Source organism: Amblyomma americanum, chromosome 9 (assembly GCF_052857255.1).
Source record: "Amblyomma americanum isolate KBUSLIRL-KWMA chromosome 9, ASM5285725v1, whole genome shotgun sequence".
NCBI lineage: Eukaryota > Metazoa > Arthropoda > Arachnida > Ixodida > Ixodidae > Amblyomma > Amblyomma americanum.
This window is the reverse complement of record NC_135505.1, coordinates 92943082-92960830: the sequence shown is the minus strand read 5'-3', so window position 1 is coordinate 92960830 and position 17749 is coordinate 92943082. Positions and strand designations below refer to the sequence as shown.

The 17749-nt window shown below is 53.5% G+C and overlaps 2 protein-coding genes across 35 annotated transcripts in view; both read right to left on the bottom strand.

Moving 5' to 3' along the window:
- The window catches only part of LOC144103794 (CUGBP Elav-like family member 2), a 541184-nt gene that overhangs the window by 310199 nt on the left and 213236 nt on the right, over nt 1-17749 (bottom strand). For all 34 annotated transcript variants that reach the window (XM_077636467.1, XM_077636478.1, XM_077636494.1 and 31 more), the window contains one exon: nt 10094-10176. In XM_077636467.1, the coding sequence (XP_077492593.1) occupies nt 10094-10176 (83 nt within the window). The remainder of the gene's footprint in view (nt 1-10093; nt 10177-17749) is intronic.
- On the bottom strand, nt 6329-8933 carry LOC144105033 (uncharacterized). Its single transcript, XM_077638250.1, has one exon. The coding sequence runs from the start codon at nt 8768-8770 to the stop codon at nt 7886-7888; it is 885 nt and encodes a 294-aa protein (XP_077494376.1). The 5' UTR covers nt 8771-8933; the 3' UTR covers nt 6329-7885.

The following is a 17749-nucleotide window of genomic DNA, read 5'->3' as shown; positions in this document are numbered from 1 at the left end:
TACGAGGTCTAAAAAGGTCTATCGACCATTTTATAAGGGAAGATGTAATTAAAAACAAATGCATACGGGGCGACCTGGAGGCGGCGTAGCAGGATCCGGACGTCTCGGCTCTAGGCGTAAACGCAGTGCGTTCCCCACCAGCAAAGCGGGGACAAACATGCGTCAGACGTCGGCTCCGTGGAAGAAGGGCCATTTGTAGCGCCCCGCTGCCGACAGCGTCGCGGTTACGCGGATGCCTGCCCTCTGCCGCGATCGAAAACGATGGCTGGAAGCGATGATGCCCCCCTGTTTCCCGCGCTCTCTTCCCTTCTTCCCCGACCGCTGCATTCCCTCCTTTCCAATTCCCTTGCCCATCCCCGATCGCGAGATAGCCCCGGGGCGCGACAGACGCCGATAGCTGGCAAGCCCATCTATCTGCGGCCGCAGATGGAGTCGCTCTCGCACGACTGCCCTGGACGGCAGCGCAAAAAGCCACGGGGGGTGACGCTGACAGGTGAACCCGTACAGCACGCACGACACGGCGTCATTTGTCGCTTACGCAATAAGAGGGAAAGCGAGACAAGGTGGAGATGCACTACATCATGAGATCAAATAAGGCATTGCGCCGACCCAGCCCAAGCTTACGGGAGCCCCCTGTACACGAAATAAATGTAAACCGCAACGTCCCTTAGTTTCAGGAATCGCACCTGGACGACGCACGCGACCTTCTTTCACCGTCCACTTCCTCAGTGGACGACCGAACAGCACTTTCGGCGCCACACGCGTTACACTGGACGCCAACAATGAACAACGTTTTGAAACCACAGCCGTCTGCGTCAATTTTCTTTTTTTTACTATAATGCGCCCCGCCGCGGTGGCTCAGTGGTTAGGGCGCTCGACTACTGATCCGGAGCTCCCGGGCTCGAACCCGACCGCGGCGGCTGCGTTTTTATGGAGGAAAAACGCTAAGGCGCCCGTGTGCTGTGCGATGTCAGTGCACGTTAAAGATACCCAGGTGGTTGAAATTATTCCGGAGCCCTCCACTACGGAACCTCTCTCTTCTTCCTTTCTTCTTTCACTCCCTCCCTTATTCCTTCCCTTACGGCGCGGTTCAGGTGTCAAACGATATATGAGACAGATACTGCGTCATTTCCTTTCCTCAAAAACCAATTATTATTATTATTACTATAATGCTACGCAGATGGACGCGCAAACTGTAGCGAAAGAGGTGGGCCTTCATTCTTTCCAATGCAGATACGTTTGCATATTATTTTTACGCGTACGCTGAAGACGTTCGGTTTGCAGATGCAGAACGCTTATTCATTTGCCTTACGTTGCTAGCGTAGACAATTTACTCGCGTGTCTGTCATGCTGTATGTGCAGATCACGACTAAAAGCAGTGCGGGAAGGCCAGTTTCACGACAGATCACACACACACAGACACACACAAAAAAGAAAAAAACCGAAGTAAGGATATATGCCCTAAAGAGGCTCGCGCCGTACTCGAGCCCCGTCGGGGCACCGGTTACGTGCGGGTAAGAAAAAAAATCAAAACAGAAGATGCGAGGCACACGCAGCACCATTCAGGAGATTGCGCTTCACAGACACAAGTAGAGCGGCTCCAGGAAGAGGGGGAGGGGGGGAGGCGAAGATAACGGCCATAATAAGCAAACAACGCGCCTGGCTCGTGATTAACCAACACTGGCTAGCTGGCTGGCTGGCGTAGCTCCTCTTGCCGAAGCCAGCTTCTGAGAAAGCGTAGATAGCGGGGAGCGTGGCAGACGCCACCGTGACGCAACCCCCAAAGGCGTTACACAACACCAGGCGAGTCAGGTTCGTCTCGCAGGTCGCTTCGGCCTTCTTCTAGCATGCACACAGCCGTCGGCTTCCATTGCAGTGGACATGCCAGCCAGCCAGCCAATCACAAGTCTCTTTCCCCGCCAGCCCTCGTCGGCCCGAGGCACAGACTTTCGCCTGGAAGACGCAGGTGTCTCTCAGTTTTTTTTTTTTTTATACGCCCTCGAGCTCTGTGCGGCGGCGCAGAAACAGGGAGCTGACGCGGCACGAACCCCTCCTGCAAACCTAACCTGACTCGACTGCACGGCATTGCGCGCACTTCGTTTAGCGCTATCCATACGTCGCACTGCGGCGTTAGCGCGCTCTCTCGTTCGCAGCATGTATACGTGTCCGGAATGGGTCATAGTTCGCTCGCCAAGTTCCAAAGGGAAAGAGTGGGCGCATGCCCCTGCTCCGGACACGTACCCGAGAAATCCGTTACTGCGGCCTCAAGATTACAGCGTCAAGAAGGAGCGGCCCACGCAACACAAACGCACGAGAGAGAAACTAAAACACACAACCCATGTCTCTACACCCCCCCCCCCCCCCTTTCCACCTCACTGGCCATAAATAAGCTTACATCACACAAGGGTGAAGTAATAACAGCCCTCTTCCTGGCCTAAAACAATGCGACATCAAAAGAGCGTTCCTGATGAGCAAAACCGTCTACTGAACCGATTTTGCTCGTGATTGACGATAACCCCCCCCCCCCCCCCCCTTATTCTCCCGATTACAAGGCCCCCCGGTACGCGGCATCTTTCACCCATCAGACCACAAACACGTGCTCCGATCACGTATAGGCCGGGAAAGGTTTATTCCCTAACTTGTGACCTATACTACCACCACGCATTCAACCGTTCTAGCCACCCCCGCTGTGAGAATATACGGCACCTAACTCCACTCCGCGCAAATATAATTGTCCTGTTCACACGCCACTCAGTCAGCGCACTAGTTGCCATGCAATCATCTACTCCACCCCCACCCCCCTTTTCCACACGTCCCATATTCCAGAGAGCAAGGCCACTGCACATGTGCATTAAACGCTATGGCAGCTCTTGTTAACATCCCCCATGTGTTGAGCAACCATCACTAACTTCTCCAGCCCCAGCCAACTTCACCCGTTTGAATCAGCGACCCGGACCTGGGATGCTTATTAAAATCTATATCTCGTATTCGTTCGAAAAGGAGACGAAAATAATTGGCGGTGGTTAAGCACTGGTTAAAACCTGGAGTGAAGCGATAGCTACAGCTGGCCGAGTGGAACTTGCTCAGTTGAACTGCAAAGTGCCGCCGGCAGCTGCTCCGCACCACGTGGCCGACCACGTGACAGCGTCGCGGCGCCGCCACGCTGAAGGCTCGAACTGCTACCGTAATGTTACAAAATATGCCATTAAAACGATCTCTTGTCACTCCTCATACGTATTTACGCGAAACTACTTCGAATGGTCTACACGAACAGCACCGTAACAGTGTGCTCCGACCTAACGCCTCCCACAGACAAGTTCTTCGACGTGCACCAACATTTCGGCCCACAGGAGCGTGTTCTTTACACGCCATTCCATTACACCTTGCCGTTGAACTTGCTGAGACACACCACATGCTTCGCAGCTGACGCATTTGAATCATCATATACTTGTTCCCACGAATACCGTACACTAATTAAAGCAACGCATAAAGTCAGCGGCAAAAAAAAAGCAAAAGAAGGCGACAGTCACAGTAAAAGAGCATCGTTTCAAGAAACACTAAGCCAGGGGAGAAAAACACTTCAAATTACCCAGAATTCATCGGACCCGACAGTCGGCTCGCTCGGTGGCCCGTGACGCAAGAAAACGGCACGTGCATATAGCTGCACATATCTCAACGCTGTGAGAGAGAGACAGAGAGAGAGAGAGAGAGCCCCGCCATTTAATTATGACTTCCAAAAGGCGCGGACCACCCTTTCACTATCGAGCACGATCAATGAAGAAGATAGAGAGAGCAAGACAGAGAAAGAGAGAGAGAGAGAGAGCAGGAATCCGTTTTTCACACCACCCCAAAAAGAAATGAACTCTGCTTAGATCGCAAGACTGGAAAAAGAAAGGGGTGGGGGGCAGCGAGAAAAATATGCGCATGCTAATTCGAAGCTATGCATCAGGTGTGGCGCAATCGCTAATAAGAAAGCGCCGGCGCCGCGAGCGAGCGGCTATGTATAGTTTCGAAACCGCCGCCGAGCAATCCACTACGCACACACACAGAGAGAGACGCCCAGCCCGACCCCTTTTCTTCTGGCTCGGCGCCGATAAAGAAGGCCCGCGCTTTTCACAAAAAGAGGGGAGAAAGATTTATCAGCTCTTAACAAAAACCGCTCGCTGGCTGACTCGCTGTACAGAGAAGGGGCGAAGGGAATTTCGACAGAGTCGCGCATTATTTCATACACTGTTCTCTCTGCAGCTTTGCGGCGAGCGGAAAGGCGGGAAGGAAGGATTGGAAGGAGGGATTTAAAAGACATAAAAACGGCACCGTCATCGAGCGGTGCTCTTGAGTTTTTTTTTTTTTTTTTGGGGGGGGGGGCGTTACTAACATATTTTCACAGTGTACAAGGAAAGCGATTTGACTATCCGTCTTCGAACAAAAAAGAAAAGGTAGTGGGGACCCTCAACGAAAATAGCGACCACTTGGGAGTAACCGCCGGTTGGTAAAATGATTACGTCCGCGGGCGTGCGCAAAATAGTTGTAGACCGCCCGTGCCCACCGCGGAATGTGAAGTGTTGGCCAAAGAGCTGCGAATTGCGCAAAGCGACACACACTACACGACATAATTATGCCGGTTGCAAGGCACTCACCGATAGGCCAGCAACAGGAACGCGCTGAGATTGTAGCGTTACATGTGTTTTCGTAACCCCCCCCCCCCCCCTTTTTTTTTCCGCCATTACCACTTAAGAGCTCAAATGCCACACAGAAAACATAATGAGTGCCATAATATCAATGTTAACCACTCAGCTGCGGCTTTTCCCGCAGCCACCGTCGTTGATTAGGCGCAGGCAGCTGCGGCGCGCGTCTATGCAATGGGAACAAGATTTCCCCCGGCCTACGAGCGCGCACGCAAGCATAAAATCAGCTGGCCACCCAGTTGTGTGAACGTTTATGTAAAGTAGGTGCTTGTCCCTGAGTAGGCAAAAAAGAAAAGCCTCTAGGTGAGCATTAAACGTACCAAACCAGGTCTAGACAACGCGAACACCCCTTTCCGAAAACAAGCCCACGCCGCGGGAAACAGTTTCGAGCGTCTCCGAAAGTGCAGCAACTGCCCTCCCTGCGCGTAGCTTTAATTGCCCTAATGAAAGAATATTGTGATGAAGTGACCATGACCAAATAATATATCAAGAATACCTGCGCATGTCCGCACAGAGTTTTATGGTATAGAGGCAGCTGAGGCTATCTTGCTTCAAACAACGCAGGTTTGTAAAAAATCAGCCTATTGTTTTGAAAGTTATACTTCGTTCATAACATTTTTTTTTTCTTCGGGAACGTAACTCGCGATCAGTTCCTACCAGTGCATTCTTTCCTAAGAGCAAGCAGAGGTGGAAAGGAATAAGTCTGCCGTAGACACTTTGCAGTGCTCATTCCTTAGTTCCGAGTTTCCTGCAGCCCCGCCGCGGTGGCTCAGTGGTTAGGGCGCTCGACTACTGATCCGGAGTTCCCGGGTTCGAACCCGACCGCGGCGGCTGCGTTTTTATATGGAGGAAAAACACTAAGGCGCCAGTGTGCTGTGCGATGTCAGTGCACGTTAAAGATCCCCAGGCGGTCGAAATTAATCCGAAGCCCTCCACTACGACACCTATTCTTCCTTTCTTCTTTCACTCCCTCCTATATCCCTTCCCTTACGGCGTGGTTCAGGTGTACAAAGATATATGAGACAGATACTGCGCCATTTCCTTTCCCCAAAAACCAATTATTATTATTATTATTTCCTGCACGCAAATCATTGCTATACAGCGAGCGCTTCAGGACGAAGTTCATAACGAGGCCTCCATTCTTTCACGAGTACGAACTTGTCTAAGGAGAGCATGTCCAATCCGAAGGTGGCGTAAGATTCCAAGAATAACGTATTCAAAATACGTTCGGCTAGACGCACTGCTAGCGCCAACATATATCCATATATGCGAAACAACAGCCGGGAGCCGAACCGACAGCGGCTCTTCCACGCAGCCTAAGCTCAGCAGCCGTGCACAGCACCGGGCGGTGACCGAACCGCGCAACCACAACCTACGGGAGGCAGGCAAACAACCCCCGGACCGAGTGCGAATCTTTAATGCGCGCACGTTCGCGAAAGGCCGCGGGAAATATTTACGAGACTCAAGAAGCGCGCCCGTTCGCGTGTCCTCCCTCCCTCTCACTACCTTCACGCGCGCGGGCGCAGATAAAGCATGCCTCCTCCGCCTTTTACCCTCGCTCACCCTCATCCTGCACCCAGAAGGGCGACTCGCACGCGGCCACTGCTGCCAGCCAGCGGCGGCTCGAACGAGCGAGGCGGCATTCGCACGCACAACCACGCACAAACGCACGAGCGTTGGTCCCCGGTATTCCGAAAACCCAGCCGAGTGGGAAGTACACAGCGGACGTCTCGCGGGCAGCCAGGCGGAGAGGCATGCGGCAACGAGCGTACAACCATGGCAGAGCCCGAGTCTCGAGGAATATGGCGAGGCGTAAATAACTGAGTAGGGAAAAGAGGAGGAGGCGGCGGAGGAGAGCGACAGAAAGGGGAAGTTTAGGGAACGGAAGCGAAGGCGCGCCGCGCCGCTCCCAACTACGACGCCGTCGACGACATACCCGCAAATAAAAACCGGCCTCGCCACCGCCTCGGCTCCCTGTTCCCCACTGCAAAATCCTCCCCTCCTTCCCTTGCTGAAAACCCGTCGTCCCGCGCACTCCCCATTTCATACACAGAGTTCGTGCGGCGTCCCGCAAAAAGCTCTCCCCGCTCCCTGCGCCATCTATCCATATCCACAGCGGTGTAGTTACACAGGCACGTATAACAGCGTCCCGAGAGCCGCAGCTTACAAACGCCGCCACCACGCGAACATATGCGGACCCGCTGCAAAATGTATGGCTTTCGACTCCCGCCGCCTTGCCATGGCGGCCGCCTCGCCGGCGAACGTGCCTATGCCTCGACGACCTGCAGCTCACAGTGGTTTTTTTTCCCCCTCTGCCATCTCTCTTTCCCGCCAGAAGAAGTTCCGCGTGTGCACCGAAGCGCGCGCGGCCGTCGGAGTCCGCGTTCGCTGTAGGAATGGGGGGGGGTTGGCTTCGGTCTGCACCGCTGAGCGTTCGCGCAGCCAGCCACGGTTTCGTTCTCGCGTGGGCGGACGGCGGAACTGTGACGTTGTAATTACGACGTCTGGCGCAGGTGGTGTGTGTGGCAGTAGTGGTACGTTTGCATAGACGCCGCCGACGGTGACAGCTTACCCGAACCTACTGGTCAGGAGGCGACTTCCGCTACGCTCGCGAAAGTTTCGACGTAGTGGAAAGATGCATGGTTGCACGGGCTAGCAATAAGTGCTATAGCATCACCCACTGCCATTGAAAAAAAAAAAACGCAGGCAGCGAGCAGTGTGTCAATAAAGATGGAGAACCCCATCGGGGTTGAGTATTGCAAGCCTTGGTTAAGGGTTTAATTAGTCCCGGCTTGCTGAACGAAACGAGCTGAGGGTATGTACAAAGGAAGGGGTAATGTCACGAAACAGGCTGCAGAAAAAGCACAGAGTCACCGCGAACGGGCTTACGGCCGACAATCCTGAAGACGCAACAAGAGACCGCTGAATAAAAAAAAAAGAACACTAACACTTCACGTCTATTAGGGCGATGTTTCAAAACTCTTCCAGAAGAGGTCTGTGGCTTGGCACAAGAGGATTTCTCGCTTAGGTAAGAGTTTCTAGGGAAAAAAAAAGACAAGAAGCCGTGAAAGCTTTCATCCCCGGGTGCCAACAAACCACGTCCAAGTACGAGTGACAGCTGGCGTTCAACTCGCCAGCGCCGCGGCTAGACGACCCGAGTCGAATGGAGACCGACACTGCAAAGACACACCGGGGAGGGGTCACTCCTGGACGCCGACGTCGGCGGGACAGCCGCCCTCGTCGCTGCCATCGTCGCAGTCGTCCTCGCCGTCGCACACCAGCTCGGAGGAGATGCAGTGCCACGAGTGGCAGTGGTACGCCTTGGGGTCTCCCGGCGGGCACTCCTCGACCGGACAGTGCAGCTCGTCCGCGATGTCCCAGCAGTCGGCGCGGCCGTCGCACCGGCGGTCCAGCGGCAGGCACGACGTGTTCAGGCCGCACCGGAAGTTGACGTCCTCGTCGCAGGGGCAGCCCACCTCGTCGCTCAGGTCGTCGCAGTCGGCGAGCCCGTCGCAGCGCGAGTACTTGGACACGCACAGTCCGGAGCGGCAGGGCCACTCTTCGGCGGCCAGGCAGTTCTGGGTGCAGATGAGGGAGCCGTCTTCGAGCCGGCGGCAGTGGCTGCCTTCCACGCAACCCACGCAACCGCCGCCCTGGGTCGAAGCTGCGCGGTGGTGGCCGGGGTCCCGGCCCCAGCCAGACCCGGGCCCGTCGCGACCCGCGCGTCCCAGGGCACGCCGATCGCCCGCGGCCGCCGCGGTGTCCGACGCGCCGGCCCTGTACCAGGCGACGAAGAAGAAGCAGAAGGCGATGGCGCCCACGGTCATGGCGGCAGCGGCTACGAGCTTCCAGGCGGTGGGACGGGTGCCGCCGCTGGGTTCGCCCAGGGAGGAACGGCAGCGCTTGCAGCGGATGTTGGGCGGGTCCCGGACGCGGTAGAAGGGGGGCGGCGGCGGCGAGCTGAGGATCTCCGCGGTGGAGCCGCCCGAGTACTCCTCGTCGTCGATGTTCACGAGCGGGCCTTGCTGCTGCTGTTCCGGGCGGGCACGGGACGCGTCTTCGACAGGCCCTCGGGTGGCGGCCATCCAAAGCTAGGGGCTACGAAGGACCGCGAGCGAGCCGCCAACAACGCAGGGGGGTCCACCTCGACCTGAGCGACATTCCTGCTCTTCTTTCTCCTCGTCGTTTTCGCGAAGCGTAAGAATAGAACGACTTCCTTCTCTTCTTCCTCTTACGTCTCTTGAGCCACGCGCCCAAGGTTAACCACACTCGTGGTTTGGCTCGAGATCACTGAAGACGCGAAACATTCCGCGCAACTGCACGAAGACGTCGCCGGTAGAAAGTACGCCGAGAGAACGCCGTCTGCGCCTATCGTACAACCCAGTACCAAAGAGACGCCTTCACACAGGCGCCGACGAGGTCACTCGTTTCATCTATAGCAATATGGGAACCGGTCGTGCCAGTGATTTGCCGCGTTCAAGTTCTGCTATCTTAAAGCGCGCGCACGTAGATATGAACTGGACAGCGCGCTGAAAAGAGTGAGACCAACTTATGGACCCCCCCTCCATAAAAAAGAAAAAAGAATGTTTCTCGTTTAGCTGTGCTGCAGAATGTGAGAAACCAACGACTTGTCGACAAAAGCGGCAAAGCTGTTCCTTGTGAAAAAAATTCAAAGCAGTGAAAAACTTGTAAAACTCGTTCATTGTTCTCGTACACAGACAGTTATCGCAAGAATCTGCATCGCTCGATGTAGTCATTCAGAATGATCCCGTTCTGAAGAAGACGCGTTTTAAAAAGATTCGGGTAATTTTTGTTTTGTTTTTTTGTCGCATCCACCGAAAAAACTCCCGCCACGGTCAGGGCCACAACACGGGACCACCGAAGGTCGACAAGAGAGAAGAAACGGAGAATCACTGGATGACAACGGTTGGCGCGTCCTTCACACCGTGACCTCGATCGACGTCTTCCAGTCCCGCAGGATGAGTCCCGTCGCAAGTCCTGAAATCGCCGCGCGCAGCAGCTGCGGGCAGAGCAACCGCCACGTCCAAGGAAAGCGCCGACGACACAGCTTACTAGTGGGGAAACGAAAGGCTGCACGAATTTTCTCCAGAAAAGGATTTAAAAAAAAACGAAGGATCAAATTTAAAGGTTACAAGCCAGACAAGGCGCCAGGCAAGGGCTACTGCAGATTCAACTTTAACGTTAATCAAGTGCGCTACATAGCGACGGTTCCTGGCAAACCATTGCGAATGGTAGTTTGCTGACACCGCCGTAACACAGAGGTTTTGTTTGCATGAAGCAGTATGAAAAAATAAAATAAAACTTAATTTATCGTCGCCTCGCTTTCTTTGAGAGTGCGGTGGCTCGTGTGTCGCAGCGGTGAGGGAGGAAGGGTGGTTCTCGCTTACCCCGGGGAGGGTCTTCATGTTGTGTAGGTCGTTCTGGGCGTCCAGGGCAGACTTGCGCGTGTAGAATGTGACGAAGCAGCAGCCTGGGAGAGACAGAGAAGGAGAACAACGAGCACTGTCAGTTTCAAGAGATTAGTAAACGCAGCAACAAGAGCCAACCATCCCAACAAACTGGCCTCATGTTTCAATTACAGCACAGGCGGCTCACCGACATCTCTCGCGGCTTGACTGTAGTACGTGGCATTTAATCTAATGGGGCACCCTGCCTAAATTATGTTTTCCTGCACTACTGATGACTCATTGCTACTAAAATCCAGATCAATTAGTAGCAATCTTGATGTCCTCACCGTGCTTAAACACAAGACAGATGTACAAACAAAAAATGCAAACATAACAAAATAAACCTAGGGAGCAAGATTAAGGATGCCATATTGTACATGAAGCCCACCAACACTGGGGCGACGATCATCGTCATGCATGACCGCGCGTGACTCATCCTTCGGCCATGTACGCGTAGGGGAAGCTCGTGCAACACAAGTGGCACGAGTGTATTTCGCAGGCCGAGTCTTCCTCTTCGATCGCCGTCCTGCCCGCGGTTAGCGGCACAGGACACCAGAAACCACCATTCACAGATTAATATGCCGCACCCATGTGTACCACACCATTCTCCTGTGTTGCACTGCCGTCTCCTCGTTAACACACGCTCAACGGATCGTGCACGTTTTCCGCAAACACCGATTTTTTCTTTCTTTTTTCTCTCTATAACTGGTCCCGCTCCGGGATGCAGAGATCATGCGACTCTGCCACAGAAGATAACTGCGCGGCTTACGCTTGAAACCATAGCAATCCGTTGTGGCTAATGTCTACCGGTTGTGGCTAATGTCTAATGTCGTATTTCTCCAATACGAAGTTTCGCGAAAGGACCATCGACACGAGAACCGAAAAACGGAAGGGGTGCGCTCATAAAACAAGTGAACTTGGCGCCTAAAAACAAAAAAAAATAGCTGTGGTTTAAACTTTGGTTAAGCTTGGTGAGAAGCGAAGGCTTCCTTTGCACGGCTACGTTCATAAACGCCACACACACTGCCGAACGGATTCTCTGTGGAGCGTCGTTGAAATGCACGTGTCGCCACGGTGGGCAGATTGCGGTGACGTGAGTAGGTCACACTACCTGACACGTGACACCTGTCACGTGACTGCACTGACGCTGTCCTCTTGAACACCTAGCGTAGGGAAGCTTGCGCGTCAAAAAAAAAAAAACAGCAGCCGTCCAAGAAGGAGCGCTTCCAACGAGACTACGGAGGCCCACCAAAGAAATGCAACCGCGGAAAGTGAAAAGCGAATATGAGAAAAACAAAAAAAAAAACTAATTAATTTGTGGGAACGCTCACTGCTTTAGATATAACGGAGCACTGAGTAACTGGGCTGCTTTTATCCATTCCTGGATGCGTACAAACACAGACACACACCAAATTAGAATTTTATCGAATATTTCGATCCATTAAGTCTTCAGAACGGGTGCAACATGTAACGGCGCCTTCGCATTCCGTGGCAGCACGACTGCCGACGCCACAAGTACTGGAGAGTTGGCAGAAAGAGAGAGAGAAAAAAAACTTCCTTTGATCCCCGGACACCCCGGAGGTGACCGCGGCCCGGGTCGACCGACTGCGGCGCACGTAATTGTCGGCCCATTCGTCGCGACACGTGTGGACGGGTGTGCGAAGGCGACGACAGCAATCCGCCCAGGGCGAGGACCAGTGGTCGTCGAGCCACGTAACAATCGCATCAAAAGTGCCGGGGCCGGGCAGCGCTCGCGTATAGGGAGACACGCCTCAAACAGAAACGTTTATTACAACGTGGCCGGCACGTGAAGTGTGGGACACATACGTCGCCCGCGTACGCACTGCGCCGTGACCTGCAAGCCCGTCTCGCTATAGAAACGTGCTACGCGGCCGAAGCTATACAGCCGGCGTCATCAACCAACCAATCGGGGAGAGCTCTGGCACAACACTGGGCTGGGGTGCTAATGCGACTCAACACGCGTGCACAGTTGGGCTACTGCTGCGAACTACTGCAGCACGCGAGGAGAAAATATTGGAGAGTTTTAGCACAACGCAGACGCACTAGCGTAGACTTACAGCGCACGCGCAGTGACAGCACACGCGGCCAAAAGGGGGTCACTACGCGCACAGAAGCCATTCGGCAATATTCCAGACGTCTACGCTGGCACGCCTGGGATATGCTAAAACTCTCTAAAATCCAAGGAGAAACGGGGCACAAAAAGTTCTGAGCTGCGTCTCCCGCTCTTGTGACCAGTCTCTACGTGCTATTTTTTTCTCTTGTACTTAGCCATAACAAAGGAGGAATAAGAAGAGGTCGAGTGTCACGAATTTCATCTAACATTTTAAGAACGCTTTTGGAAATTTAAAAATGGCAAACAAAAACACATTTAGAAAATCCTACTGGGGTCAGTTAGCCTGCCAGGTCCGCTGTGACTAGCCCAAGAAGGCTATTCTGCACATGTGCTGCAGTATGGGGGAGGGTAATCTAACGTGTTCCCTGAAGCTCGCAAGTCGACAGTTTTAGCAGAACCGCAAAACCGCGTTGGAAATGCAGCAACACGTTGCTGTTGCTAGCGCTTCCTGACTTGCTTAGCCTACGGTCCCAATGTTCCACAGTAGCCAGATTTACCACACAGTGGCGCTAAAACTCTCTAGTGTTCAAGAGGGCTGCACCGAAGCTCCAGAGAACAGCCGACATTGATTTATGCCGGAAGTAAAGCACCGCCTATAAGTGCTCCCACCCGGATTCCTCGCCGCTGCACAGTATTTCGCCAGACATGGAGCACACGGCGCAGGCGGCGGCGTCACGCGCCATCCGGACATTGTTCCCCGCAGTCGTAGCGGAGGAGCGTGATTAGGGCAGCTACGTGTTAGGCGCACGCATCTGCACGCGCGTGCCAGATGCGACAGCGCAGTTCTGGAGGAAGGGGGGGGGGGGGGGGGGCGGACGCACACACGAACTAAACATCCTGCACAACACAGCACCACGCCTCACGTGGCAGAGTGAAAAAAATCGTACGGCACGTATACGAGTCGGTCACACGCATATCCTATTACCCGTCCGCGGAGGCCCACCGCAAATCGCAGAAACTCTACAACGAGCGAAAAAACCGCAACCGCTTGACGGGAATTCCATATAGCAACAACATCACATGCGCTTCTTTCCAAACTTCCTCCCCCCCACCCGCGGGCCGCAAAAACCGCAACGAAGAGGAGGGGGGTGGAATAAGGCGTATATGGAGGGGGGGGGGGGGGTGTAATTTGTCCGAACTCAGCCGTCCGAGAGAGGCCCACCCACCCACCCACGCCCGCGGAACGAACGTGACCGACCTCGGGTCGGAAACTGCGAACACACACAGCGCGAGACTGTGTGCAATTTTCGAGTCGTTTCCTTCCTTCCTTCTTTTTTTGCTCTCTCTCTTTCTCGTTTTTTTACACGTTTCTGTCCATCCCGGATTCTCACTTCTTTTCAGTTTCTTTCTAAAAAACAAACGCTTGAAACGCAAAAAGGTCGAAACTCCGCGAAAAGAAAGACGAAGCGAAGAGAAAAGAGAGAGAAAAAAGGTGAGGACTAATGAGGGCACGATTATTACATTTTGCGCGCGCGCGCTCTCGCGCGGAATCGAGCGTGCGCGAGAACAACGCGAAGGTGCAGAGAGCGTGACCAGGAGGAGGAAGGGGGCCGGGGCTGAGTTCGTGCCCGGTATCGCGCAAAAAGAGCAACCACGCACGCGCGAGCCTCGACGCGTGGCACCCATGCATCGCGAAGCGGGCGCGTCGCACGCGCCGAAACCGAAAGGACGCGACAAAAGCGCGCCAAGCGGCAGAGCTTCCCGCAGACCGTATACCCACATTCTCATCCAATGAAAAGCTGACGCAGAAAAAAAAAACAGCACAAAAGATGCGCCACCGGAGTGGCAGAAGACAACGCTGGACGCTGCGGTTACCAACACGCCGATAACAGTGTGTCAGGGAGTGTTCGAAAACCACGTTGGGGTATCAGGTGAAAATATAAAACGGAGCATTATGATCTTAGCAACCAATATTACTCTCAAGCACTACAGACAAACGCCTCTGCGTCTTGAAAAGCTTGCCCCCTCGACGATTAACACGCGTGCACTCTAAAAGGAATAAGCCTATATAAGGGAGTAAACATAGAGAAAGTTCTCCGCTAGCGCATACACTTTTGTGGCCAATCTATTGTGCGCGAATTCAGGAGTACATCTCGATCACTAATATACGGAGTGCTTACTCTTGGCAACGGAAATATATTCCCACTGAAAAGCATAGCAACTTCATGCAGTCAGCAATTGGAGGCGGCTTTTAAACGTGCATGAGAGGTCTTGTGGTTAGCAAATAGACGACGTTGAAACCTGAAATGAAATCTTCGTAACTGCTAAAACTTCGCTTGTTTCTAAAAGCAATTTCCGCTGCCAACTGCACGTATTTTGTATTTTTAGTGTCGGAAATCTACGCCAGCGCTTAGGTAGCATACCCAGTCCCGCTAAGGAAGTGCGCTAAAGGACAGCTTTTTTACTTTTTTTACTCATTCCGTGTTTAGAGCTTAAGACAGATTCAACCGAAGTAACGAAATACAAACAAGATTTTTTTTTTTTTGCGAACGAAGTGGCTGCTCGCATGATGCAACTACTATATCCGTAGAAGGGAGAAGCGTACTTAATTTCCCTATCTTTAGCACAGAAGCTCGATGAGCTTTGAACAACTTAAACTGAGGGTGAATAGAAATAAGCGTGATTTAAGCATTCCTCTTGATATTGCCCCTATACGTGCTCCTTGCCGCCACATGCGTCTAACAGAATCCGCCGGAAACTTCACCGCGATAAGCATAAGTACGACTCTTTTCACAGAATGGCGCAACAGCGACCAAACGGAGGATGAAACAGCTTCGAAAGAAACTTCCGGCATTCAGCCGACTCACGAACGGCTGCCCGTTTCCGACGCAAGGCGCGCCACCACTGAAAGTAAAGTGTAAACCAGAGCCCGATAGGCGGTGCTCAACGCAGCCTTTGAAAAACACGCTCATTCCTCGCCTTTACAAACGACGCTTTACATTATTTTTTTCTTCAATTCCCGCAGCAACGAAGCCTATACACCTGCCTCTCGTGAGCCCCCCGCACGCCCTACACCCAAACCGCGCCAGCTCACCTAAACGCGCCGCTCGAGAGCCGGCCGACGTTCGTTACGCTAATCACCGCGCGACTGCGGGCCTCTCTACTCACACACCGACGAAAGCCTGCAGCTCGCTCGCAATCAGGGCCGGCATTCCAACGCTCCGGGAGTCGTTAGCGAAGGAGCCAGACGGCCGATCAACAGGCACACAAAACGTACTCGGCCGAAAATCCCCCAACGCCCGAACACTCCTGAAACACGCACACAAACACACACAAGAAATAGGAACTATACTATACACAAACTAGTCCGCAGCGGGCGGCCTGAGCGGGCTGCGTAGGCTCGAGCCGGCGCCGATTCTTCCGGGCAATTAAATCGGCTTCCGAGAGACACCCCCTTCCCCAATAAGGGAAAGAGAGGGGGAAGGTAGAGGGGAAAACTGGAAACGCGGAACAGACGCGGAAGTGTTAGAACTGCGCCGACAATCCGTGATAACCGGGGCGCACACGCCAGGGCGAAGTGAAGCGACCGCGCATCGGTACAAGCAACCGAGGCCGCGTTAATGCTCGAACGCGTTAACCATCCGGCGCTGAGCAACATAGAGCAATGCTATCAGAATATAGAGCGAGGTATGGATGGTGGAACCTGTCGCGCTCCACTGTATACGCTACAAGGGAACGAAAGCCACAGGAGCTCTACGGTATACTGCACTACTTTCTCTATTCCTCTTTTGAATTAATGTCTATCCCTCAAGGTGAGTGAGACACGTTAGCGTGCCTCAGGGAGTCACGTGGCGAGAGGTCAACGAAGGCCAAAGCGCCTCCCGAAGCATAAGTGTTAATGCAGCGGCGGAGACGAGAACGCCTCGCTGCAAACATGCTGTGCGCGCATGATGGATGCATGCGATAAAAAGCATGGAAACATTAATGTTCCCGGCTATTTCCAGCGTTGACAGCAATGCCCGCGACGTCATTACGGACAACGCTGGCCTGATAACGGCCGTTGTCGCCACCGTTCATCATGTAAGCACAGAGGAGTGCCGCGACGTCTCATGTCCCATAATTCACGAACGTGTCACGCCGCACTAACACAGGTTGTGGTATGTGCAGTGATATATGCAGACACATGCACGGATTGAGCAGCCTGCGCTTATATCGTTACATTACCTCGACCAATTGTAGTTCTATTACAAAGGCTGAGATTCCTGCGCAGCACGGATGACGCCAGGGGGCGCCCCCACACTACTAATAAAATATCCACTCCGTGACCGACTGTGATAGGGAAACGCGGGTTGTATGAAACTGGGCGGACGCCAAAAACGGCGGAAGCTACGACGGGCCGCCGAGCCGGCCACCATGGGATCGCGCGTACCAGCCGCACTGCGGGAGCCGACACAAGCCAAGCCAAGCCACGCAGTGCAAGGAAGGGGGGGGGGGGGGGGGGGGGGGGCATATGACGACGACGACGACGACAGGCTCATTAGGATGCAGGCGCATTCGTTAGCGGCCGATCATGAATACCAAAGCGTCGCCGGCACGCGGACTGCGCGGCAGAGGCACAGAGATATGTGGCCGTCACCGCGCGCTGCGGGATCTTGGTGTCGTATCCTTCGCTGCTTGACGAAGACAAAATGGCGTCGCGCCGTCCAGGCAACAAAGGCACGCCGCTGAGCGATGCAAAATATAACAAGTGCACGGCAAAGAGCTCCTGAACGTGCTTCCGGCGTTCCACTTGGCGTGTTGGGCGCCGCGCCGCTTATCAGCGCACTTTTCTTGGAGGCCGTCGATGAGACTTTGCATTGGTGATGGAGGGGCGGTCTCCACTAAATTTAAACAAAAAAAACCTTCTCCAGCGCATCTTCTGTTGAAGGCGACGCTATAAAGACGCTGTGCTCCTGATTAAGTCCGGGGCAGCGAAAAAAAAAGAATACAAACTGAGCACAGTACATTATTATTATTACATAATTATTATTATTACCGGGTCTCGGTCGCATTTCCCCATAACACCCACCGAAATCGAAGCGTACAGTCTATGCCAAAAGTAACTAGGCTGCATGGTTTGCTTCTGCCTCATACAGTGGAGTCCCTGAGGCTTTCCATAAAAAAAGGGGTATTGGAAGGTGAGAAAAGGGTGTTCCTTACCTCACTGTGATTTATAGTTTCATGGGTGCGATAACTGTTCCGCTATACAAGTGGAAAGCAAACCGGGCGGCCTGGTTAATTCTGGCAAACGGGGCACTTCGTTCGCACCAAACTCACACTTGCTATTGACAATAACTGCTGCATCGGCTTTGCGTGAACGTTACATACCCGACTAATGGTAGAATTAACGTCAAGTGCCTAAACAGAATGCGTATGTTCGTAGCGCGAGCACTTTATGCTAAGGAATAAGTTTAATCCACTTATGCGACAACAGCAACGGAGGAAAATTTCAAGGTGAGGAACCCAACCTACGGAACCACGAA

Excerpts from the sequence above, each read along its gene's own strand:
- LOC144105033 (XM_077638250.1), bottom strand. The coding sequence starts at position 8,770 with ATGGCCGCCACCCGAGGGCCTGTCGAAGACGCGTCCCGTGCCCGCCCG.